Here is a 27,818-nt window from a genome sequence, read left to right on the forward strand (position 1 = left end):
CCTAATGAAGTGTAAGTCTTAGTTTCAAGGTAGTTAACTTCCTTATTCTGAAAATAAAAGTTTTAGCCTTTCCAGTTACGAAGTCAGTATGGCAGAGATTTCAAGCATTTTAAACAATAAATTGCGCCTTCTCAGTAAATAACAAATTGCTTTGAGATAAATATATTTTTTTTTTAATTTTTTTTTTAATTTAGACTGTCTGTGTCTGGTGCCTGTTGTAAAAAATGTTAAGGATCTTCTTCCAGGGTCCAACAGAACATACTGCCCAGCCTGAGTAACAAGCCAGGAAAGACACTCTGAGCTGCTTTTTCAAGCAACTATAGAGCTCCACAGCTCCTCTTTCATTTCAGGGCTACGGAGTAGGAATCATCCTAAGAATGTGGATGTGTGTAATGTTAATACAGAGAACTGAGATACTTTGGTTAAAATCTATCTCATTTATTGGTCAGTAAGCATGAAAAAAAGTAAACTTTCAGAAGGATGATAGTATAACTGAATTATCAAATTAGTAATTCAAGAAAATATGCTTCATTTAAGATGAAAGTGCTTTAAAGTACAATTTCACAGAGACATCTTTCATTTTCAGAAAGATACCTGTGCTTTGTATATTCAGTTTACATAACTAGTATGTGCATAACAAGTAGGATGTTCAGCACTTGGTAAGTAGAGAACCATCTTAACAGTCCAGGGCAAACCTGCCAGTACTATTTTACTACCCTGAAAAATACCCAGCCTGTGTTGACCAGCATGCATCAGTGACTTTTATTATGCAGCACTGCAGTGAGTATAACTTTAAAAGCACAGTAGCTATTTTCTACCTTAATATCATAAGGAGCTGTGCTAGTGATAGTTGCAAGAGTAGTTGTCTGTATTTTCTTGCTGTTGGCAGGCTTCTGGGCCTAACATGCTAATACGAAGAAGGAAAAAGTTGTCGTTTAAAATGAAGTGAGATCTTGATCCAAATTTTCTGCTGTGTCAAGAATCTGAGCATTTGAAGAATGTTCAAATTTGAAGATTTTGAGTGTGCTCCCAAGTCTGAATTTAGAATGACCCTGTCCTTATAGTGGGATGTACACAAAGTTCATAAATGTGGATATATCGAAATGTTAGAAAATCTCTTCTAGCTGTAAAGAATTATTCATATCCACAGTAAAGATAGACACAAAGTGAATCAGTGAGTTGCTGTCAAATTTCATGCCTATAATGGTGGATACTTTTAAATTAAAAATACTTAATATGGAGAAACTTTACCCTTTGCATTATTTAAATCTGCACTAGCAGACACAAGTTTCATTTCCAGGTACCTTTTCCTGAATATTGGCTTTCAATTTTTTTTTTATTTCTGTTAGTCATCATTTATAACACTTATTTTCTTTTTATTTCTTTCTAGATGTGGACAGAAGAAAAAGCTAGTGATTAACAATGGCAAAGGAGCAGCGGAGGACAGGAAGACAAGTGGATTAAATGGAGATGCCAGCAAATCACAAGAAATGGTGCACTTGGTTCATAAAGAACAGTCAAATAACCGAACAAGAGCACGTGATGAATTCATGACTGTTAATGAAACCCCAAATCATCAAGATCTTGACATGAAGACTGGGGTGTAATGGCACCATGTTGCCTAGTAGATCAGAACTGGGGAAATAAAAATCACATTGAACTTGGAAAGGAATTCACAGATGCACTGTACTACTGATGTCTTTTGAACATAATTAAACAAAAGTTTTGTTAATTTTTATTAAATTTTAATCACTTTAAAATAATGCCTGATTTACAAAATTGGCATCTGCTTCTAGAAATAAGCCCCCAAATGTTGCATAATGTTTTCAGTCCCCAGTTCCTACACAGAGGATGTTAACTGTGTCCTGAGTGTTAGGAGGGATGCCAGTTTACATCAATGTTTCCCAGACGGAGGGTCCTCACTATGCAGAGCTACGGAAGTATCCAGTCACTCCATTTTACAGGCTTTTAACTTGCCATGGTAAAAGAGTAAGTGAGTAATAAATAACAAGAGCAAAAATAAAGTTTAAACCAAAAAGGCCTCCTATGCAATGCCTAGAACATCAGAATCCTTCAAAAATGTCTTCCGGATGGAAGAGAAGTAGGTGCATTCAGGTTCTGCCAGTGTAAACTAAAAGTGATATTTTATATTGATTTATAGCTTGGTCTGCAATGAGGGAAACCCAAAACGAAAAAAATATAATATTTTTGTCTCTATTTTAAAATGTCTGTGGGCATAATAGGATGGAAACATGAGCTGATACATAAAAAAGCTTCTAGACTTTATTCTCCTAACAATCTATACGATTATCCTTGCTTTTTTTGAGATGTTCATTGTTCTTCCCCCTCTCTTCTTCATCAGTCACAGTTTGTGCGTGTTTCTAGTGAGTCTGTTAGTTAGGATAATGAATAAACTAGAATGACCTCAGCTCTATCACACATGCCCAAATCAAGCAGTTGGAGATCATTAGGGAAGATATCAGTATTTTATTCCTGAAAAATAGATCTCTTTTTTCTTCTGCTCCATTTTACTTTGGAGATGCTAAGACTAGTAAAATTTGTTCCCTTATTAAACATTTTTAAACCAGTTTGCTGATATTTTAAAAGTTGCTTTTCTATGATCTCACTCACTTCCTCTGAATTCTATTTCATCCATGTTTTTCCTCTGCTTTTTAAAAATACTAAAAGTAACATTGCTTGATTATTGGTACCAGACGTTCAAATTCTAAAGAAAAGATGAAAGAAAACTAAAGGAAATTATCCCAGCCTTGTTATATACTACAGTAGTGCAGCTGCATTGGTGTATGCTTTTGATTTGCCCTTATTTGTGTGTTATGTAGAGTATTTGTATTAAGCTATGATGCTGTGCATTATATGGATATGAATTGTCAGAAAGAAAATTATCTACTAGTAGTGATCTGTGGCATTTTTAAGAAAGCACATTGCAATTAATTTCTAATTGGACTGCTTCAAAGAAATACAAGTAAAAACAACCTAAGGTAATCGCAGCCAATGGTCTGTATCAGGTTTGGGATGGGGAATGTCCTGTAGCAGGGTCGTTCAAGTATTCTTGTTCATTGACATTAGGACATGTCTTCAAAACTTGTCTGCTAAAGTATATTATTTTAGGTTCTCCATCTGAAGCAATTTGGAAGATGAGTATTCAGCTGGCTAAATACTGACATTAGCTAGCACTATTCTCTACTGGAACGTAAAGCACAAGACTGTTGATTATGTTTCTCAGGCACAGCCCTCTAGCAGTTTCCCCTGTGTTTCATCAAGTTACTCGGTCCTTGATATCTGCAGGCAGATCTCCTCCTGGACAACTTACATGTGGGCAGAAGGTCCCAAGATGAGGTGTGATTTTAAAATACACATACGGTGTTTTCTGACTTTATGTAGGTCAGCATGCTTTGTCTATGAACAGTCACATGGTTAGTGGTCCAAAATTGTTCAAACAAGCTGAAGCTAGTGAGGTCAAGGTGATTTTCATTTCAGTACTTGTGGTCTACTGGCAAACTTCTCAGTCCTTTCACATACGTTACTACTGAACCGTGTAGTGGGAAGTCTGTTAACTCTGTGTATTAGGGTATTGATTTTTGTTTAATTCCTTTACTGTTTTTAAGCAAGCTCTTCTCTTTGCCATTATAATTCAAATGATCTCTTGAAAGCTGTGTTTAAACTAGCATTATGTACTCACTTCACAAAATATGGAGGTCCAGAGTAAGAATTATTCATTTCTTTAGATCCTAGTTCAGTATAGGTCTCAATCAAAAGGTCATATTTCATGGCTAAATTTTTCTTTAAAAAAAGAAAAAGATTGTGGCATGTTATTCATCTCCCTATTCAGAAGTTTAATGGAGAAATCGATTAACTACTTCCTAATTTACCTAAAGTTCAGTAGCTATTAATGCATGGACAATATTTGTTGGCTTCTCTTTATATCTTTTAACTCAAGTTCTCTTTAGAGAGACAATGCCACTATTAAGTATATGCTGATTCTTTTTATATTTTATCATGTGATTCATGTGTAATTAAGTTTCATTATTGCTTCAAAGTTAGATGGCCATTTCATATATGTAATATAGTACATAGTTTTATTAATCTTGGTTTTATTCTTTCAGGGGGTGTTGTTGTGTGTATGTATTTTTTACAGAGAACATTTGATATATTTGCATATTTATTTAACAGATTAATCAGAACGAAAGAAAATACCATGTCTAAATTGTAACTAAAAACAGTATTGCTAAAAAAGTATTGAACTGTAAAAGATGCTTCCAAAAATAAACTTGATTCCAAGCTGAGGATAAAAAATAAGACCTGCATTATGAATGGCAGAGAAGTATTCATCAGGATAGTTATGTATAGTAATGGTAAGTCAGGGGTCTTTTTTTTGCTTGCAAACTCTAAGCCAGGCTCAGCTGAATGTTGTGTGACCTTGTCTGCTCTGCCAGCTTCCCATATGCTCTGGGAATTAGCAATTAAATCACCTTTTCACTAGAAGCAGACAACTTGGTCCAGTTTAAGATCAGTTCTTGATGACTATTGCAGCTCACTGAACCAACAGCACTTGGGAGAGTGCAGTGCCCAGTGAGATCCAGCCTTTCCTTCAAGGTGCTGACAGACAAGTTAGGTCTTGGTCTAACCTTCGTGCCTTTGAAGAATAAGGATCTCTTCTAAACATGATGAGGAGACCAGGCTGGACCTAGAACAGACCCCATGATCAACGTGTGTTATTCTTTTGTCTTGGACAGTTATACATAAATGTAATCGAGAAGATTACATTGTATGTTTTATGAGAGTGTAATATTTTCATCAAATAATCTGGGGTGATTTTTCAACTGATACTTTCTTGAAGATCTTCCTAGAAACTGTTGATTAAAGTGGAGAAAGGGTATGTGGCTGCCATGTCTACCTGCGTGGATGTGCTAAACCTTTTACATATCTGTTCCAAAATTATGTTTCTGCACAATGTTTTTCACATGATAGGGATGTCTTTTGTGTGTCCTTTGCCTCTGTACTAAATTGTTTGAAGCATGTTGCCTGGAATATTATAGGAGACAATTGCTGAGTGTCTGTTTAGTACATAGAAACAATGCTGGGCAAGAACAGAGGTCAGTATGCCATCCTGGTTAGGTCTGGTCCTAATCACTCTTTCTGTAGATGAAGAAAAGAAATTAAACCCTCTGACAGCTTTGTTCTGCCTTAGCATACACAGACACCAGGATATTTTTGTAAGTTAATTGTTTATTTTATGCCGTATTAGGCCATTAGCTAATAATAACTTCTTAGCCTTATTAAACAATTCAAGATTGTGACTTCTATGATTGCAAGAGTTAGTTAAATACAGACTCTTTGGGTAGTCACAGGTACTGACTAATTCTTCTCTGTGGAGGGGAGAAGGACAAAAACATGGCAGGAAAAATGGTGCGCTGGGCTGACATTGGGGTGTGGTTCTAGCTGTGTGGGAGTGGGTGACTAAGCTTCTATTCCTTACAGGGGGCAAGAATTGTGCAAAGGTATTTTGCAGGTGAGAACTCCAGGGAATTAGGGACAGAGAGAGAATACAGTCACTGGGAGAGGAAGTAAAAGGAGAGAAATTTCTGTGCTGCTACTGGGAAAGTCCTTTCAACAGCCCCCGGACTTTGGCACCTGAATGTTTCATGGTTCTGAGAACTAAAGAAGATTGTCCTTTTCCTGTGAAATCCCCATCTCCAAGCCACTCTTTACATTCATCACCTCATTTGCAAATTGATTTTGAATAATTTTCCCCTGGTAGATTATTTCTTGTTATTACTACGCCATGCTGCATGTGGCATCCACCAACACCATTCTGAGAGCAAGCAGCTGTGACAATGAGAAATGAAAGGCAAAGCACTAATTTAATGAAGATGAGTAATAGTGTCTTTTGTATACCACAGAGACCGTACTTTTTGTCTTCCCTATCTCAGTCATTTGGAGTAAGGTTAGCAAAAGCAAGATTTCAAGAGCATTTCACTTCTTGCTCCTCTTCCTGTTTTCAAAGTATGAGACTTATATGGATCTTCACATAGATCAATTGTGCCGCTGCACAGTTTTTTGCGAAGTTGAAATTGAAGAAGATAATGCATCACCAAAGAAGTCATCCTGACCTCAAAGGAGTCAGTTATTGTTAAAATACAATTAAAGTATAGTCAAAGCTTTACATGCACTTTAAATACAGCCCTCTTTCAATTTTATATGAATGATTCCAGCAAGCATTAGAAAAGTTTTGTCTGAGCAACAGCTTCAAGGACTCTCAAACTTTTTATTAAAACTTCTTACTCTACAGGCAAAAAGGGGTTGGACAAACAAATGGATGGATGAAACTTATGGAACTGGAAGTTTGTGCTGCCATTCAATGAGACCTGAACAGGCTAGAGAGTTGGATGGAGAGGAACCTAATGAAGATCAACAAAGACAAGCTTAGAGTCCTGCACCCAGGACTGCACCATGCACTGCCACGGGTTAGGAGATGCCATGCTAGAAAGCAGATCTGCAGAGAATTGGTAGACAATATATTAAAAATGAGCCAATAATGCACTCTCGCCGCCAAGAAGGCCAATGGTATCCTGGGGTGCATCAAGAAGAATGTGGCCAGCAGATTGAGATTGGTTATCCTCCCCCTTTACTCTGCCCAAGTACTCCCATCATCTGGAGTATTGTGTCCAGTTCTGGGCCCTCCAGCTCAAGAAAGAGAAGGAGAGAGTCCGGTGCCGGGTCACAAAGATAATTAGGGAACTAGAACATCTCTCTTACGAGAAGAGGCTAAAAGACCTGCAAGAGTCTTCCTGCAAGTGCTCTGGACTTCAACCATTAATGATACAAGCCTCAGAACAAATCTTAGAAAAGGAGAGGGGAGTTCATTGTAACTTTCAGATCTACAAATGATTCACTGTTTCAGTTTAGTAAAGCATTGCTGATACATGTCTAAGTGCTGCCTATCTAGCCGTACCCTACATGGGGTTTGTTTTACTGTAAAATTGTTTTACAATCAACCACTCAGTTAAGCATGTTTTGTTTTGAAGCAGTAGGCCATCAGATTTGCCAGTGGAGACAAGCTTATAGTTACTCAGTATTTCCCTGCACTTATTTTGTGATTAATCTTCTAGTTAATGTTTCTTTTATTCATCAAGAGAAAGTTCGAAATAAACTCCAGTTAAGAATGTTTGTTTGTTCAGCTAATGACTTAAAAATCAAACTTTCCCTTTGTTCAAGAGAGGCTACTACCTGTCCCTGTGCAGAGGACAAGTGTAAAGCCTAACCCTCAGTCACATACCAGTTAAAAATGAGAGAAACCGGGTTCAAAGAAAACTCAGAGAGTCAGCCTGCTGCTGATCAACTGCAAAGGTGCAAATCTTCCTCAAGGAACCTTTTCTAGAGTAATTTTCACTGATATGGCTCAGTGCCTCCAAAATCGTTGCTAAAAAGTAAGCTAACAAAGTTTATTTTATCCTGGCAATTTAGGTAATACTAGTAACATAGGTGAAACAGTAGAATGTATTTTGAGTTAATTTCCTAGCCTGGCCCCCTTTTATGCCCCTTCACAGAATTGGAAGTCAGCTGTCTTTTCTCTCTTGCACATCTCCACAGCAGCATTTCTCAAGTGATGTCTGTGGACCATGGGAAAAGCAATCTGTGGAGCACCTTTGGGTACACCAGTAAGAAAACACCCAAACAGAGGTAGATCAATCTTACATATTTTTAATTCAGTCACATAAAAGAATAAATAGCACAAAGAAGACAGACACTGTGGAAGACAGACACTAGGCTGCTTTTCTAAATACTTGTGCTTATAGTACAGAACTGCCATAAACAGTGTTAGCCCTCGTTCCTCCAGTTCCCAGCCCTACGTGTCTCAGTGGGTGGCAGACAGCTTTGCAATTTATCTGTCTACGCAGACACATTTTGCTTATCTCCACAGAACTTGCATGCTTTGCTAACACTGCCACAACCGCAAAACCTGATCCTGCATGCAATCAAGTTTCCTTCCTGTGTCTGCGGTTGCAGAGGAGCACTTTTATTTCATGCTGTCCATGCAAGATAGCAGGCAGCTGCTTGCTGAGTCTGTGAAGCTCCCTCACTTGCACAGGTCTTTGCACAGGCCAGGGCAGCTTCAGTAGTGCAGTGCCACTAAATCCTGCTGGGTTATTTGTACATTCTTGCAGTGTACGTGCTTGTTGCAAATAAACCTTGCTAGCTCAGCTGAGTGTAATATTCAATGTTGTTTTCCTCCTAAAATGCTATAAGGTGGAGCCACATTTTTCTTTCAGATTCTTGTCCTGTTTACACGTGCTATCTAGTACAAAGGAGAAGGCTGTTAAAGGTTTAGCAGACCTGAAGTGTTTTCTTGGTTTTTCTTTCACGCTTGAGAGGGGATATAGAAATATGTCTTAATATGGTTCACTGATTCATGACTCACTATTACAGCACCTTACAGCAGATCCTTTACGGTAGAGAAGGACACATTCTGGATACAAAGACACTCCTGAAATAATCTTTTTCTCTCAGGATGAGGACATGGAGAAAGAGGGCCACACAAAGGGTCAGGAAGGTCTTCGAGAATCAGCCCTTGAGGTACATATTTTCAAAGGGAACAGCTTCATGTAGTTGCAGAATTGGCTCCATTATGGGTTGGGCTTTTAGGCTATTCTCATGGGAAAAATGTTTTGGAAAAAAGCAACAAACATAAATCACAGTGTTGAGCCATTCATTTTGAACTTTCTATATGATGTGTAACTAAAGAATAACCACCTTTCATGGAAGAAATTTTAATATATACAGTGCATATGAAATACATGAGTGATGGGGAATCCTGAGAGCAAAAAAAATCAGGGGGGCAATTTTATGCCAGCAGTGTGCATTTATTAGCAGTACTTGTTGAGGAGGCCAGATTAGGACCTTTCTGCCTCTGGCAGAAAGTGACAACATGGTACAAAAATGGCAGCAAGTAGGCAGGGCCTCAGATATATCTTTTGCTCAAAGATTTTCCTAATATTAGGACCTGGTTTGTTACTGACTCAGAGGGCAGATCACCAGCTGAAGTGCTGCCAAAGCCACTTCCTTCCATGCCTGGATTTTCTTTGGAATGTTCTCAAGTGGATGCTGGCCTCAGACAGATTAGTAATAATTAAGCCCAGGGCTGTGCACACTGTTTAAGCTCACGACCTGGTTTTCAGTTACGTCTTGATCACACAACTGTAGTTATGTTATTTCTGTAATGCGTGCTACTCTGAGCATAAATGTCAGCACTTTCTCTCCAAACTTAGGAACTGCCAGTCTTCTGGGCCATGGTTCACTCCACGAGTTCCTCTTAATTCACTGGGAAGCAGTCATGGCACCAAGCCTGGCAATATTCAAGAAGCATTTGGACAACGCCCTCAGGCACATGGTGTGAATTTTGGGGTTGTCCCACGCAGGGACAGGGGTTGGAATCTATAATCTTTGTGGGTCCCTTCCAATTTAAGACACTCTACGATTCTAGGGTTCTACGATTCTCTAGACATTTTTGCTAAGTACTGTAGCATCCTGGCCTTTGTGGCAAGCAAGCTCAGTTGCAGTGGGCACCCTGGCATACCTGGAAGGTACAGTGAGGCATGAGATTTCTAGCACTTTGGCAAAGTCATGTCCATCTTCTACCTCGCCTGCAGTTTTCAGAACAGGCTGCCTCCCACATCAAACTGCTTTATCTAATCTCTTATCCACAGCATTTCAATATTAAGCCCAGACTGACATTAAAACTCACAGATATAAGCCATGAAAATTATGAATCAACATTTATTCATAATATGTACATAAGCAGTACAACACTTAGTGAAATATTACATTCACAACTATTTCCAGTATAGAAAGAATGTACATTTTGTTTTATATGTGAAAGTTAGAGAAATCAGTTCACACTGTAAGAAAGCATTAAAAACAAATGACTACCAATAGTTGTAAGGAGGAAAGGATCTGAACTACAATAATTGACTCAGACTATGAGGCATTCCAACTACAATAAACATAGAACAGAGGCAGACTTGGGAGAAATTTTACTATCCACCATCATTAGTTTCTAAACAAACTGTGCTATAGGTACTGTACGGTATGTAATTTAAAAATCTTGGAAAGTTTCTGAGTGTAAGGAAAACACCAGTGTTATCCCTCTTCCTTTTTATCATTTTTACATGGAACATCTCAAATCACTTTTAAGAGGGGGCAAGGGATGATGAATAGGCAGTGCACAGTACTGTAGTGTGCTATTAATACTGTAGCATCGTAATGGAACTTACTGAACAGGATACTTCCTGAGCTTTGGGGCCTGATTTTGATCTCTTTCCACTTACAGGGGATGATTATATTTATGAGATCTAGGCCCAATGTATCTAAGAATGAACCAGCTTCTTCTTGATGTCCCAAGCTCTTTCAGAACCATCATCGGGTTTTGCCCCAGAAAGGTCTTCTTTTCTTACAGATAGGAACTGTAGCCTCAGATTTTTGCCACTGACTATGTAGTTCATATCTGTTTTATGATCAGACATACATTACCTAAATAACAGGCCTGCAAAACAAGCACAGTAGCTTGAGAAGAATTTAGCTTTGCATTTAATTTCCAATAGTTATTAATATACTTTTTTAACAATGAATGAAAGAAACAGTGCAACTTCACCCATGAGTGCTTTCATCTTTTTCAGAGACTGTTCTGCCAAGAGGGTGAAGCAGAGTTTCCTAGTTTGACTTCACAGGCACTTTAGAGAGAGACAGCAGTCCCCTGCTGCCTGCAGCCTTTCCCAGACAGCCATGTCACCGCACTTGCTTTGCTGGCTTCTGCAGTCGAGATGGAACTGGAAGTGACTTAGATGGATCCTGTGATGCTGTGAAGTGACTAAGGGCTGAATGATGTACAGTGCACAGAGACAAAAGAAGCCAGGACATCCAGTAGGAATGCAGTTAGATGAATCTTACCTTATTCATTGTGCCAATTTAAACCGTAACTTACTAAACTTCTAGTGATAAGAGTCCTAACATTTCAAGCAAACAAGAAGAAAACAAAACAGAAACTAATCTTTCTAGGTGAACATTAGTTCTTAGTGTAATAACAACCGCATTCACAAGGCAGAAAATGTATGCTGCGATCACTTTCGCTTATTGGCAGGGGATTACATACATGCACGTACTAACACATAGCACACTGGTTAGATAGCCGAAAACTAAAAATAACATATTTACAATAAGTTGGCTGCCTACATGATCTGAATGTTATCAGCATGGGATACTCCACAGCAGACAGAAAAAGCAATTAGTAAACTGTGGAACCTAATCAGTTGAGTGGCCAACAGGAAACAAACACAAATGAAAAACACAAAGTAAACTAAAATTTTAAAAGACAGTCTAATTTTCTACTGTGGTCCTATGCACCAAAACCAATTAAATTAAATGAAAGCACTGCTATGCGTACTATACACACCATTTCACTGAAATTACATTTTGATAGCTACATCTTCTACACTATGTGCAAAGGCACTGGATATCACGCTTCAACAAAATGTCAAAACTGGTATCAATAAGGTTTTACAGCTATTAGTAACTCAGCACTATTCTGCCTGCGATTCCTATTAAGATAATACCTGGTACATCTGATTTAAAATACAAAAAGACATTTCAAAACAAGGGTGTATAACACATTTCCTACATGTATACCTACTAGAAATTTAGTCTCCAAAACCTCAGCAGAATAACATGGCGCCATAGATTTCTGAGCAGTTTAAGAGATACCTAGTATCAGTCACACTGGGACAGCAGTACTTGCTACTTCAATTTTTTCTTACTTTTGAATCACAGACAAAGAGCTAGTAGGCTGGAACAGATTTTTTTTGTTATATAATTGTTATGAATATTTATATTAATTCATTTTTATTCTTCTAAAACCAGTTCCTTGTTAACTAAACAGAAATTATTATAGACACAGCCTTAATGCCAACAGGTATTTACCTAATGGGAACAGATGATCATAACAGAGAATCAACTCCCACTTGCCTTGGTCAAAAAATATAGTTGTTGTTCTCTTTAAAATACATAAAATAGCAAGAGGTGTTTGGATGGATGCTACCCAATTACACTGATCTCATGGTAGTTCTGTTGGTCCCTTTTCAAGAAGGCAAAGATAAATGGCCAAATCATGAATCATTTCCACATGCTGAACTCAATATACAACAAGATGGACAGGGCACCTGATAATATATTTTTTGCCTACCTAGATCTTCAGTTTTATAACTGTATTCTGAGTTAGTAAATTATACGTTATCAGATCCTAAGAAAGACGTGCAGGATTTGGCAAAGGTAACATCAGGAAAAATGACAAAAATGAGGGGCAATTGCCTGAGACAGTCAATCTAGAAGATTGTTCAGATTATTATAACACTGTTCCATAATGAACTGCAGCATTTAAGGACATCTTGAAATTCCTATTTGCTTCTTGCATTTTGTGCTTTCTTTATAATTCACCACTAACCACAACACAAAAATGTTTCATCAATCCTAAGTGTTATTAAAAACCTGGTTTCATTCTAAGGTACAAATCACCTTTAGAGGATTATCCCTCTACTTTATACGGTCATATAGAAAACATGATAAGAAAATATTAGTGTGTCTGTAAATTACAGATACTAGGCTATTCAGTTCAATCTACACTATAGTTTCCAGAGAACAAGTACAAACCCCTAAAACCTGTATTAATAACTGAATCAGTATTGAGCATATAATATTTAACAATATAAATACATATGCTGCTTTTTCTCATGCATTCTACAAGTTAGAATTCATACCAGATCATAGGAAATGGGATATATTCAAGAAAGGAGCAGGATGTGTGAAATGAAAGTGTATGCAATTGTCTTCAAGAAGGAGGGGCAACCTGTAGAACCATACAAAACACCAAAATGGAAATTAAGTAATCTACAATACTGGCTGCAAAATTTGTAAACAGTTTGCATACAGTTTTTGAAAAACTGTAGGAAAAGAAGTAGAAAGGAATGATACAAAAGTCCCTGCAAACTATACTATTTATGTATAAAGCAATATACGGGTACTGGACAATCCAGGTTCTGTGATGTTGCCTGTGAAAGTTTACCTTTGTGTAAAGGTGTGCACCACAGAGCATCACTAAAAACAATTACAGTACTCCTGAATTTTGAAAAAAAAACAGTCTAGAAGAACTGAACTCTGGCATTGAACATCATCAGCTCTGCAGCAGAATGTAGTTAGAAGTAAAAGGAAATAAAAGGGTGGGTGAAATGAGAACTATCACAAGCATTCTTGCTTCCCCAAATCCCTCCTGCTGGTTGTTTCCATCTTGGACTAGTAGAGACCTAGTCAGTGACTCAGTCACATACTCTAGGTTTTCTCAGTGTTTGGAGCCAGCGTTTACAATAAGACTCAGTTTTAACTTCAAAACCACCTTATCCATTAGGATTTGTATCAATCCAGTAATGGCAAGTCACCAGGTTTCCCTTGAGTAGGGGAAGATATCTAGGATGGTGGGCACATACGAGGGATGGCTCCTCAGGATGTCCACTCATACAGGAAGTGAAAGTATTACCAGCACCTGGGCATCAACAGTGGTTTGACTCATTCAGAGCAGCAGATTTTGATCAGGAGCTAAAAATGAGGGAGTCATCCATTGTACACACTGTACCCAGGCACTTGCTGGGGAGTCCTGCCTCAGGTGTGTACAACCACAGAGTCTGTGCTTTGTATGAGGACCACAGACAGACAAAGTCTTGGTGTCTATGTGGAAAGAAAGATCAATGACTTTGTAAGGAATATGCACTAAATACATTGATTTAGGTAAATTGTGAGCAAGAACATAATATTTTAAAAAATATTATGGCAAAGCCAAACAGTTCGTTTGCCTCCTTCTTTTACACTTCAGTACTGCAATTCCTTTTTTTTACAAAAGTGTACTTGAAGTTACATACCATATGTCATTATTCAGGAATTCGGTTACTATTTTTCTTTCAAGTCATCAATATGATTGTAGAGATGAAAAGAACTTCTCTTCCAGAGCATTCTTTCTGCTGGGAACAGGAGCTTCAACATAGTTTTATATGATGAATTACAGCGAAGGTAAACTGTCTGAATGGACTATACACATAATTACTAATACGAAAAATACCTTAATTGTGGCCTCAGAAGTCACAGTAATAAAATCAAGGACAGTCTTTTGTCTTACAAAAGAATAACATTACAGTACATTTCTATAAAGTGCCCTTATTTATCCTTCTGTAAATTAATTTAAATGCAGCAAGAAAAATAGACAAATCAAACTTAATGAAATAAGGAATAGTTATAACTTTACAACTCCACAAAAGGATTCTTCCGAGCCCAGTACTAAAGCTCAGAGCCTTTTTAAAGATAATTACAGAAGTGAGTATCAGAGGTGAGGTTTAATACTGCCTATGGTTTTGGTGATTTGTGTGATTGCTGCCATATTGCTACAACAATACTGCAAGAACACAAATGATGGCAAGGAAGCAAAGAAAATCCAGGCAGTTGCCACAAAACATTTGTTCAAACACAGTTTCTGCAGCTTCTCAGATGAACAGTCTGCTCTTTTCAGCATTTTCTGCCAGAAAACTAATGACCTGGGAGTGATGGAAAGCAAATAAGAAATCTATATTCCTCGCATGTTTTAAAGTAGTACAAAGTTTGAAATTCCATGTGCTTTGAGAAAGACATGAAGATCAGCTGTAGCTCAGGGAAGAAATGGAGAAAAAATGTAATGATAGTGATCCTTTTTTTTTGTGTTGTTTTAAATTCATGGCTGGACTTGTAGCATAGAAACAATTAGGCAAAAAAGGAAGCATTTTGGCAGAAATCTTTTGGATGTGTGAATCAGCATCATTAAAAATAGCAGACAAAGACTATTCCCTAGGATGGGATTGTGAAATGTCTTATAACTTAATGGAGACAGGAAAGGACTTGACCTCCTGGGAGCCTCTGACTTCCATTGATTTCAGCAGTGCTTTCGTGTAGTTTCATGAACTAGTAGAACGTTTCAGGCACAGGTGTTACTACTACAGCAAACACAGTTTTTCAAAGACATACTAATCAAGTGGAAGGGGAACATCACATAAGATGGTTCAAATGGCTTAACCTTTACCTATTTGAAGCACCTTAGTGACACCCACACGTTTCTTACAATGCTGGTGCAGCTTCTGTCTTATAAGGAAAGCAATGAAGAAACTAATTCAGTAACAAAGTGCTCCATCTCTTCTGCAGTTTTAATGTGTAGTGCTGTTTAGTTTCAAAGAACAGACACTAAGAGAATGCTGACCTAGCTTCAGAAGCAAATGCATAAAGTAAAATGCATAAGACTTTTCCATGTGCCAGTGTGCTGTCAGCAAACCAAAGGGCAAAGAATATCACAAATGCTTTGTGGGGGAAAGAACTGACAGAGCAGCAAATAATATCAATGAAGAAAGAGATGTTAATTTTTAGGAACTACACAGAAAACAAATCACTTTCCACTGTGTATTTCCTTTAACTTCGCCATTCCAGCACTGTGAGCAAATACAAAAGATTTGCCAGATGCAAATTAATGCATCAACACTCCTATTGAAACTAAGAAGATTCTGGCCAGTAACCAGCACTGCCTGCTGAAACATGAACCTTGTATTAACTGAAGTGGCTGGTTCTTGGGTTATTTTCTGTTTATTTAGTTAAGTAGCAACCAGCCTCATGTGGAATGAGCAAATTGAGAAAAGCAAGCCAAGAGTGAGTTACATATTCCCAGAGAAATTGAAAGCTTTTTGACGGTTAAATACAGTGCTGTGCCGAAGTAACACTAGATGAAATATTGAGTCAGGCTAAATGCAGAGGATTATACAAAATCCAACATTTATCCTTCTCCCATACTCACATTTAAATACACAGATACCATCATAATTACTTTTTGAAATATCCCTGAGTTACTCTATTACTCTACAGAATTACTATTTCAAAGTCACAGTCTGCTACTCTAGTCTGATTAAAAGACCTAAATTCATTCCCCCTTACGTGGGTGGGGTTTCTTTAGCAACTTATTCCTTCCTCCCCTAATCTCCATTTAAAGAAGCACTCTTCAAAGGACAATACATGCCAAGTGGATAACTGTAAGCATATTCTAAGTGTTTCTCAAGATGTAATTTTGGGGAGCTGCCTAGTCACATGGAGCTGCCTAGTCACATGTTACTGGCACTCCTATTTATTTCCAACTACTAAACAGTTTCAAATGTCAGCTAAAAGTATATGAACCAGTTTTCTAAACTACTTTCAAAGTAAGCAATTAGTGTGGCTGCTCCTAAGAAACTGCTCCAGTGAAAAGGATGTAATGTTAATGTGCAGGGACGTGAAACAGCTCAAGAATTCTAGATATAAAGCAGGGTAAATGCTGTGTTATTCTTGGGTATAAAGGACATGGATCTGTCAGCGCAAGTCCAGAGGATGAAGATGATCAGAGAGCTGGAGCACCTCCTACATGAGGACAGAATAAGAGAGTTGGTCCTGTTTAGCCTAGAGAAGATAAGGCTCCAGGGAGACCTTATAGCAGCCTTCCAGTACTTAAAGGGGGCCCATAGGAAACCTGGTGAGGAGCTTTCCATCAGGGAGTGCAGTGATAGGACAAGGGGTAATGCTTTTAAGTTGAAAGAAGGTAGATTTAGATGGTGTGAGGGTGGTGAGGCCCTAGAACATGTTGCCCAGGGAAGCTGTGGATGTCCCCTCCCCGGACATGTTCAAGGCCACGCTGGATGAGGCTTTGAACAACCTGATCTAGTGGAAGGTGCTCCTGCCTGTGGCAGAGAGGGTGGAAATAAATGATCGTTAAAGTCCCTTCCAATCTAAACCATTCTATGATTGTATGATTCCGTAATTATCACCCGAGTCACAGCAAATTTCACTTGATGTGAGCCAGCACTCTGAGTAAGGAACATTTTAGAGTACCTATACATCATTCCAGGCACATTTCTGGCACATAACCCAGAGTTAAAAAACTCAAAAGTCTTCAAATGCAAATTGGGAGAAGCAGCAGTAAGCTATAGGTTAAACCTGGATATTCTAACACCAGTGCCTGAAGAAAAGAGAAGACAACCTGCCTACCACTTCTCTGAATATCCTACAATTCCAGCCCTCACAAAAAAAAAATCCTTAAGATGCTTCAGGAGGCCTCTGGAAAAGGTCTCCACCCCTAGTACATGTTAGGGACCTGCAGAATTCACAGTAGTTCAATATTTGTTAAATTATATTGGCTATTTTGCTTAGGATTGTAGTCACGGCATGCAAGTGAGGACAAAATAAACAATGGCAAGAAAAATATTCCATGACACCAAATGGTTAAATGAGCCATACTCTGACAATGGATTTGATCTTGTCCATCATTAATTGTGCAAGCAGCCTTCTTGCAAGTGGCTTGAGTTTCTGTGCACTTTTTTGAGATATTTATATGAAAGCAGATGAGAAAAGGCAGATTATATTTATATTTTAGTAGCTTCTACAGAGCCAAATACTGCTCTACAGTTAGACACATTTTCCTATTTAAACCCATGACAGGTCTGAGCACAGACAATGAATGAATCGCCCGTTTCTACAAATGCTTCAACTCTATTTTCTGCCATTTTTAAGTTCACTGCATACTCATATTCTGATTCATTCTGAAAGCCTCTGAGAGCCTCCTCAAAAATTGTATAAAGTTTGTTCTGTGGGTAGCACATACCAAGGCCACATGGCTCAGCTTTGCTACAGAACATTGCTAATAGTACAATGGCATTCACCAGTGTCTTAAAATTGCTGAGTATTAAGCACCTTTAAAAACAGTTCACAGGGTGATTACTGTGACTGTAACTTCTTTTAACAGGATGAGTCACCTATACTATGTTGACAGAACAGCATCTTGTTAATTCAGATATCGTACTCTAAGAAACATTTATCTGACGTTAGAGAGGTATATGAATTGTTACTCTGCAAGAGAGAGAGAGAGAGAGATGTATATTCAATGTACTGGTCTCAATCTTGAAATTATGGTTTATTCCTCTTTCAGTCCAGGCCAAACTCTATTAACCTCACATGGAATTTGGCTGAGCAATGACTTTAGGATTTAGCCATTCTCTGAAATATGATGTATACTTGAAAGATGGCTTTCACTTCATACCAAATGCTACTGATGATCACATTAAAAAACTCTCAGTTTCTTAGAGTAATGGCTTCAGAATTTGTTTACAGCTCATTATCAAGTCCCCAATCATGACAACCATGATCAGTCTTAGTAGTACCTTACTTGAGTAGTCCTGTCTACACGAGGAACCCCTTTGACATCAGTGGAGCAAGGTGAATAGCAAGGTGCTACCTACTTCAATTAAGAATGGCATAACTGAACCCATGGTATTCTGTATTTTGTACATCAGTCATAGATTTAGTGAAGCACCACCTCTGCAATAATACTGCTTTGTATTACATGATGCATTATGGTCACAAAACAGCACAGTTTCATTATAAAATAGAGGCTGCACCTGCCCTGGGACAGCTGGTAAAAACACATCACATGCACATACAAATGTAAGGTCTTGCCTTCATGCTAAATATTAGTTGTACAGATCTAACAACATCTCAGATAATCTATTGACTTCTATACATTTATCTTGCCCCTGGATCTAAGTTAATTTTAAGGTACAAACTAGGCACAAAAATACAATGCATGTTATTATGAAAACAAACAGAAATCTTTATGGGCATTTTCAAAATATATTTTAGCCATACTGTGCTAAATAGATCAGGTATGCCACAAGAGTCACCAAAACCCTTGAAGGTTTACATAGTGTTATATTTTTCTTATATTTGTGACCCTGAGTACCTGTAGTGAACTGTACCAGCACTTTGATCTTCCCATTTTGCAGCATTTACATTCTCTGTGTCTCAAATGAAAGCGGAGGCAGGTGAGAGCACACTGCACTGCATGGAGTATTCTCCAGCTGCACCATCCAAACAGCAACACAAGGGAGACAGAGGGTTATGGATCATTGCTTGGCAAAGACACTACAATGACTTTATGAGATTTTTGCAAGTTTCAGTTAAGAAATTAAGTAAGAAGAAACTGTAGATGTTAAGCAGAAAAAAAGAGAAATCTTCTTTGACCATGCTCTCTTTTGTCAGAAGATAGCTTCAAGCTTTATTAAAGACGAAGCTAGGAATCTCTCCCCTTAGTTTTCACATTTCCAAGGCTCTTCTTCAACAGCACTGAAGTCTGCAGATTTGCCATTGGTTGCCAGTGTTACCTGCAAGTAATTATAATCAACAACCAATTTAAAGGCAAAAGCACTTTGACCAAATAGTAATGAGTTTTATATGGAAGATAATATTTACAGGAATTACATGTACCATCTCTTATCATAGATGTAAAATGTGTCTTGTTATATCTGTGAAATGTATTTATTCAGAATTCACAGCACTCTAAAGTAGTTCATTTAGTATACTGACTGGAAAACATTAGCAGTAGAAAAGAAAATCCATATTCTTTTAGCCTCTGTTGTATTTTTTAATAAATATTTCAGATTCTACTCCTTCCTATCTGCTATTGATTTCTCTGGATTATTTAAAAAAGAGATTACTCTTTTTTTTTTTTTTTTTTTTTTACATAGGAAGTAAAATGTTTTCAGTGGAATTTCTTAGCAAAGCAGGATAGCTGATGCCAGGACATGAAAACTACGCAAGGTCAGAACAATCATAATTGTGTTTGTATACAAACTCACCTACAATTATACCCCCTTTGAAGAAATAGAGGAAAAGATAAGTTGTGAAAGTATTGTTCATTGTACCACTATTTCTCACAATATAGTGAAAGATTTTGACCAGTCAGAAAAAAAATTCAGAGTAATGCTAAATTTGTCTCAGATGAAGTACAGCAAAATGTCACTCTTGCCTGTAAAGATATGCTCTAAAATTTTTAGATTTCAAATGTGGTAGAAGAACTATAGTGACCTACCAATCACAGTAAACAGTGGCCAATATGTTCTATCCCAGAAATCACTATAAATAAGCCCATGTTTCAAGAAGGACAGCTCCAGCTAAATAACTTAAAAAAATTAAAAAATGTAAAACAACAATTTAACTTCATAGAAGTGATCTAGATCTTTATAACTGAGAGAGAATCTTTCATTTAATTGTAAACGGATGGCTCATTCTTTGCTAACTTACCTTGTAACTCATCCTCAGCTTCAAATGAAAACTTAAAACAGCTGAAATTCCCCATGCTGGATAAACTGGATGCATGGAAGCATTGGGACATGGAAACATGACAAAAATGCACTGATTTTTGAAACAAACTCAAGCTTTTTCTTACATAATTGAAAGCAGGAAACATGCAGATACAGAAATGAACAGCTTATTCAGAAATGAATGACATAGAGTCATGTGAAATATGACGATAAAAAAATACAAAAATATCGTGCAATAACAACCAATCTACCCTCATTTAAAGTTAAACTACTTATTAAAAATACATATTGATGATGCAAAATTAAAGATTTCTAGCGTTATACATGAAATAGATTACAGAAAATAAATAGAAAGCACATGCTAGTAGATTAGTTTTTCCAAATTCTGACCAGAACTACAGCGAGCTTTCAACCCACCCTGCATTTGACAGGATGGAGAGATGTCTCTTCAGATTTAACTTATTGCTGTTTTGAAGCCCCAGATCCTACATGCTGTTATTTTTGCTACTTTACAACTTGGCAGCTGCAAGCCACTTCAACATGATCCAGATGCTTTCCAAACTTCAACATATATTCACAGTTTATAAACCAGACAGTAACATCACATAATTTTGGCATCTTGCAGACAGACACACAGACAAGTGACCTGTCCAAAGTCAGTCTTGTGCACAATCCAGTAAACTCTGGCTCTTTTCATGAGTTTAAAAGTGCAAAATGAGATTGCAAGCAGGGCAAATGCAAAACAATTAAAAAGGACAAATGCTTCTAGCTCATTAACCACTGGTCCCAAATTTTCACTAAAGAGTGAGCTTAGGATGACATACTGCACCATTAATCCATTTTTCTGAGGTAAGATAATGCCTCAACTGACAGAAGTGATGAGAGAAACTGAAGGAAACAAGAAAATGCAGCAAGTACTGCATGAACAGTTTACTACCTTTTAGCTTGACTTGAAACTTTGAGCAAATCTGAGAGACTGGAAGATGATGATATTATCAGTATTCAGTTCCACGACCCAGATAAAGACTGATACATGGCAGCAGAATTTGTCTTAAATCCACTGAAATTAGAATAATCTATTTCACTGAAAAACAGTTTTCCCAGAGTTCCAAAAGAAGTTAACAAAAAAGGATGTGTGTCTGCACATGCTTATTTAAATCTTCTATCAAATGAGAGCATTCTTTTCAGGGATTTTCTTTCTTCCTTCAAATTTTTAACTGTTCTGTAACCTTTCTTTTTTTTTGAGAAATATAAATCAATGACAATTTTCGAATTCTGTGTAAGCATGCATTCTCTTTCCATTTAAAAATTTTTTTTCTTTAATTTTTCTCATGGGAGAAGAGTGGGTCAGAAGAGAAAGAAGAGAGCTATATCTGAACAAAATGTTTGCTTTAATTTTAAAAAAATATTTATTAAAAACTTTTAAGATTTGGAAAAAAATGAGGATAAGATTAAAATTTTAACTTCGCTGAATTCAGTATTACTTTTTTCCCTGGAAATTCAGGTTTGGCCTGATATTATCTAGAAGTAAGCATTAAAGAACATTGCCAGCCAGGCTGAAGACAGGTAAAAGTGACAGAATAGGACTCATATTTCCAATATAAATGGTCATCTCCTAATGGACCTAAGTGTAGGCATTCATAGTTAGATACTGGCTCACTTGTGGAAACTGGAAGATGCAAGAAAATCTGCTTGGATAAATTACTAAGGTAGGCTCACTGGAAAATTCACTGTGTCAAAGACAGTGTACAGGAGCAGATCACAGTATTGTTAAATAAGAAAAAAAGGACTATGAAACAAAAAGCTTGTTTCACTCTCTTCCTCTTCCTTTTCAAGAGTCTGTCTTGAGATTGAGTGGTGGGTGCTTAGTAAACTCTCTACCAATAACCTCCCCAGCTGTTTTCTCATTCAACTGGTGGGATTTCTCAAGCTCACTTTGCTCTGATAGAGATATTATTACTATTAATAATCCATGTTAGTTACAGCAAGCATTAGACAAAGAATACAATGTTTGTGTCTTAATGACTCAGGAACAATGACAGAACCAAAGCAGAAGCATGCTATATGTGTGCAGGAGCATTCTGATACTAAGGTGCATTTAACATGTCCATCTCTGAACAGCATATCATGGAAGGCAGTCAGTAAATGACAACACCTGTATCTCAATTGCAGCTGTCCTTCATCTGGGTTGGCAATTAAGTTCTCTGTTGCCATAGAAAATAAAGTAAAAGTCCATAGAAGGTGATGCCATATTCTCTGCATCTTGGCATATTCCATAATACGCTGCATCTTGCCTTTTGATGTGTAAACAATGTACCTGATTTTTTTCCCCTCAAATGACAACTTTAAGAAGAATGAAAAGAAAGTCTTCTGAACTGCTTAAACTCATTTAAAATGTCTGGTATTCATGGAACTTGTCACACTGTTATTTGTAGAACGATTTGAAAAATACATGCAGGTTAAAAAGCTAAGATAAAATAAAGCATGCGGTGTTATATACATGTCTCAATATCCATAAATGTAAAAGGTACCTTGCACTCATCTACTATGACTGAGTTGTGAGCTGCAAAAACACATTGGTTTGAGTTGTTTTCCCTATGATTTTTCATGTCGTCATAGATTGATTGAGTCTTGGTCATTTCAATGTCTTCATGCCCTTTATGATGAGAATCAATGGTGTCAAGTTCTGCCTTGGAAAGGTGGTAGACAATGCCAGCACCAAAAGAATCTCCCACTACGTTGACTGATGTTCTCATACGGTCCCTAGAAAAGAAGCAAAAGGCAGAGGCTGAATGGCATGAGAGGAAGAAAAAGTAGGGTATGGCAGCCCTGTTAATATTACAATTACCACATTTATTTCAGAAAGTTTAAGCCATCTTTAGAAGAGAAAGATGAGAGCTTTGAGGTGAAATTGAAAAAACTTGCTTTCTCAGGGAACTTGTTCAGACATGGTAGATGTGTGAACTCCCACATCCCAGCTGCTCCTGCTCATGGATTTTGCCAAAGAACTTGTCCTTAAAGACACAGCCAAACTGCAGAGCTGAGACTAAGATCTCCATAGCGACTGTTTCTGGAGCTGGAGGTTTCAATTTCAGGGCACCAGGCTCATACAACTGTCCTTTGTTTAATCTGAATTTATCAGAGCACTAAATTTATGCAGCCAGAGAAAAGGATATTGGATCCGATTAAGTGTTCTCATTTCTGGACGGATTAATAAATGGCTTCTCCCTCTATTCTCAGTGAGCAAACCACGAGTTAAAAAAATGCCTGAAACAGCTCCATAAGGCTCAGGCCATCAAAACTCCTCTCCTGGCATCATCTTTACAGACAGTCATCTGCTAACATAGCAGCATGCCCACTCACACTCCTGTATGCCAGAGCTCGGCATATGAGCCAATAAAATATAGGTCATGGCCTACAGAATGATGAGCCTGTGACAGCATTTCAGTAACAAATTCTCCTCAGAGGAGGGTGCCAACAGGTTCACATGCTTCATTACAAAGAAACATTTGTTGGCATTTCCTGGACAGGATATCAGTGGACAAACACGCCCCACCTTTCTCCTGTCTTGATTTTACAGTGTGGCTCTATCTGTCAGCAGCGAATGTAGGTTGTGTATTTTCCCTGATTTCAGAATTCTGCTGCAAATCTACCCAAAATTCTGCAAAAATAGGAGATAGATTTACAGAGTGTTGCTGGGCTATGGATTCCTGCTATCTTTCCTACTGCAAGTATCCTGTGTTGCACATGCTGAAATCTTTTACAATCTAAATTGCCTCTACATAATTGAACTACAATAAAGCTCCAAAAATTCTTCCGATTCAGGGTTGCAATTTACAGTTATTGCAGCAACTGAGTCTATCTTTGTCAAATAGGACAGAGAAATGATTACACTGGTTCATTCTCAGAGGTATATCCACAAAGACTCATTTACACAAAAATAGGCAGGTTGAACAGCGAGTACATTTGCCAAGTGACATAAAAGCCAGCATATAAGACTTCATTTCCCACTACAGTGACTAATTTGCAAACACCCCTCCCAGTATTTCTGGTTCTAGATTTGGGAGATATCCCCTTTTCCTATGGAAAACTGAGTTAAAAAACCTACCTATATAAATCTAGAACTGACAAACGTTCATTACATGTGTCTGTTCATGGACATACAAACTTTAGAGCCCATTTTAATATCTTCGCTCTCAATAGCTGTAAATTTGCCTTTCCCAGCTGTGGAACTGTATTTCCTTTCAAGTCTCTCCCCTCCCTCTGCACATTATCATGTTTATGTATTTGGAGTTTGTGGTGTAATATTTTAGTTGAAACAGTTCATTTTTTTTTGTTGAGTTAGCAAGAATGGGCTTTGGAATACTTGGGAAGTAATTCTTTGAATCATGATAAGGATTGATGCCTAATTTCCTCAAATGGGCGTAAATCAGAATAACCAGAAGCTTAACAATGTACATTAAAGGAATAGAAATGAGAACTGAATCAACCCTCCTTGTTATTCATGTCATAGTACCTAAATAGCATTCTAGTATGCAAAAAAGCTACATCTGCTCTGTGAAAGTTTGAAAATCCAGTACACCGACCTTACTAGATTTAGAGAGAAGATTACAATCTTAGCACACTTGCTAAGTCAAAGACCAGGTGACATGTTTAACTTGCCTTACCTCTTTGTCATTATTGGAAAAAGCTCCTGTTTTCACAGTTTAGTTCAATTTATATAAGGCCCTGTTCATAACATTCAGCTGTCAACTAGGTCTGAATTGTCTAAATCTAAATCTAAGCTAACAAACAGAGTCAGAACTTAAGTAATCTTTTTCTGAGTTACTGAATGAAGGTTTAAATACCAGATTAGCCATCCAAGCCCATTTTCTCTAGTTCCTCTCTCTTCACTGCAAAATACTTCTGAGTTTGTGTTATGATATTTGGTAAGCTTGTCAGTCTCACAGAATCATAGAATCATAGAATCACGGAATCATAGAATAGTTTGGGTCAGAAGGGACTTCAAAGATCATTTAGTTCCAACTCCCAGCCATGCTCAGGGACATCCCACTAGATCAGGCTGCCCAAGGCCCCATTCAACCTGGCCTTGAACACCTCCCGGGATCCGGTATTCATAACTTCCCTAGGCAACTTTTTCCAGTGACTCACCATTCTCATGGTGAAGAAATCCTTCCTTATGGCTAGTTTAAACCTGCCCCTCTCCAGTTTATAAACATTCCTCCTCATCCTATCACCACAAGCCTTTATGAAGGCTTATGAAAGCCTCTCCACCTTTCCTGTAGGCCCCTTTCTGGAAGGTCGTTATGGAATCTTCTCTGAGCCTTCTCCAGGCTGAACAAGCCCAACTCTCTCAGCCTGTTCTCGTATGGGAGGTGATCCACCCCTCCGGTCACCTTTGTAGCCCTCCTCTGGACCCATTCCAACATTCCATATCCTTTTTATGTTGAGGATTCTAGAACTGCACACAATACTCCAGATGAGGTCTCACAAGAGAGGAATAGAGGGGCAGAATCACCTCCCTCGACCTGCTGGCCACACCTGTGAAGCAGCCACTTCTGGCTAAAGCAAAACAAGCTCATTTTATTCCAGCTGTTGGCATATAATTACTGTCCTATTAAATGTCAGTGCTGCATATGCTTAGCTTCAAACTGAGAAACTATGAGAGTTGTGAAATCTTGGGAAACTTGACTAGTGAAAGAGCTCACATTATGTATGTATGTGTGGGAGGAAGAAATGTTGAGCAACCTAACCTCTAGATATTGGAGAGGCTTGAGAAGATATTGGTACAGAAACTTTTAGCTCCAGTCTGAAGGACAGAGCGCCAAGTTTAAGGACAATCAAGAGTCAGCTTTGTGTTACACCATGACCCAATTATGCAGAACTGTTTTTGGTAAGACCACAGTTTCAGATGATAGTGCTATTGTTAAATCAATTGATGTTCTGGCATTTTCTTTCATCAAAAAAATTGACAAACCCACAGAGTAGGAAATTTTTTGAAGGCATTCATTATCTGGATTTGAAATGTTATGAAAGAACTATTCCACCATGGTTGGTTATATTTACATACTTGTTCTAGAAAAGTGGCTGGAATTGGTTTTTAAATATTTTATTAAATTTCTCTTCTCCATTCTCCTAGAAATACTGCTGTAATGTTATTTGATGATCTAAAGAAATGGAATAAGACAATGTTGTAAGTAAAGAAAATATCTTTTTATAATCTTTTGTTTCAGACATTCTTTAGGTCTGTTTTTGTGCCCAAAAGCCTGCACAAAAGTCAGCTTATGTGCTTTTTCTTAACATCAGCAATATCAGCAGCATTGTTTTCCATTTCTCAGCATATTATTGGGCTACTACAACACAATCACTGGAAGATGAAAATTAAAGCTATTAGCTGTTGATATATATTAATTAGAACAACACTTCCACCAACACTATTTGCTCTTGACATATATTAATTAGCACACTTCCACCAACAAACTAGGTCATAACTTCACAGCACTAGTGGCATGACACAGAGTTTTTTATCTCTTTATCTAACTCTTTTCCCTTTTCTCTCTACCTTTCAATTCTGAATCTTGCTGCAACTGCACCACTAATTGTTAGGCCAGAAGGATCCAAACCCAACTGTTTGCGCTGGAAGGTTCTTTTTGCATTTGTTTTTGAAAGATACCTTGAAATATTTCTTTCAGAAGTACTATATTCCTATACTTAACATTCATTGCTGCTGCAGCTCCACAGTATAGACGTTTCTGTTTATTAAGTAGAACCTTACTTAGGATAAGCCAGCAGCAACAATGCTGCTGAAGCCAACCCTGAAATGCAAAACGTAATAGTGGGTCAGAACAGCGGTGGATAAACTTACAGCTCTGAGGTTTGCTAGTGTAGGCAAGGCTTTTCAGTCCACAGGAACATTTTTATATCACATTTCCCTAAACAAACAAACCAACCACAAGCTCCTTTTGCACATCCTCCTAGCAGGTGCAGAAATCTGCCTATTTGTTGTACTTTGAGAACCAGCAAAACATACATATAGAATGAGTATGCACCTTGCTTTTGCTCTCCTCCTCCCAGCTGCAGATTCCTATGCAGCTTTCCTGTTTCCACACATGACCTCATAAATATACTAAACCCACAGAATATCACAGTTTTTCCCTACACCAGCTGTACTGACTGCTGAACCCTGCCTCATTTCACCATACTGAGTCACGATATCATGATAGGCAGTTTCATAAAAAATATGTAAGTAATCTTTGCCCTTTGCCTTCCCAAGCTGTACATTTTTCTTTCATTTCTGCCTGAAGCAGAAACCAGAGCTGCATGCTATCCTTCACAACTCTTAGTGATAAGACAGGTAACATCAGAATATAGCAGTAGCTCAAAAATACTTAACAGAAGACTGACCAAGTTCTTGAATTCTTCTCAAAAAGCTAAAAGATAAGGACAGAAAATTAATTTTCTATTTTATCTTCATATTCTCAACTCTAATATTCCTTCTTGCATAACCCTAGTAACATACCTGGGCCTGAAAGCTACCACATGTGGGCAGCTGAGGCTGCTGGTGTAGGAGCAAAT

The 27,818-nt window shown here is 37.8% G+C and overlaps 2 protein-coding genes across 12 annotated transcripts in view; one reads left to right on the top strand and one right to left on the bottom strand.

The window, feature by feature from the left end:
* The window catches only part of CD44 (CD44 molecule (Indian blood group)), a 59,110-nt gene extending 46,356 nt beyond the window's left edge, over positions 1-12,754 (top strand). For all 9 annotated transcript variants that reach the window (XM_054068757.1, XM_054068756.1, XM_054068760.1 and 6 more), the window contains one exon: positions 1,391-12,754. In XM_054068757.1, the coding sequence (XP_053924732.1) occupies positions 1,391-1,607 (217 nt within the window). In that variant the 3' untranslated portion in view covers positions 1,608-12,754. The remainder of the gene's footprint in view (positions 1-1,390) is intronic.
* Positions 9,778-27,818, bottom strand: part of SLC1A2 (solute carrier family 1 member 2) — a 91,221-nt gene continuing 73,180 nt past the window's right edge. For 2 of the 3 annotated variants that reach the window (XM_054068751.1, XM_009571889.2), the window contains 2 exons: positions 22,775-23,006; positions 9,778-19,304 (listed from right to left, as the gene is read on the bottom strand). In XM_054068751.1, the coding sequence (XP_053924726.1) occupies positions 19,230-19,304; positions 22,775-23,006 (307 nt within the window). In that variant the 3' untranslated portion in view covers positions 9,778-19,229. Of the gene's footprint in view, positions 19,305-20,223; positions 20,289-22,774; positions 23,007-27,818 lie in introns of all 3 variants that reach the window. The other variant, XM_054068752.1, reaches the window with a different exon arrangement.

This window comes from Cuculus canorus, chromosome 5, assembly GCF_017976375.1.
Source record: "Cuculus canorus isolate bCucCan1 chromosome 5, bCucCan1.pri, whole genome shotgun sequence".
NCBI classification, from domain to species: domain Eukaryota; kingdom Metazoa; phylum Chordata; class Aves; order Cuculiformes; family Cuculidae; genus Cuculus; species Cuculus canorus.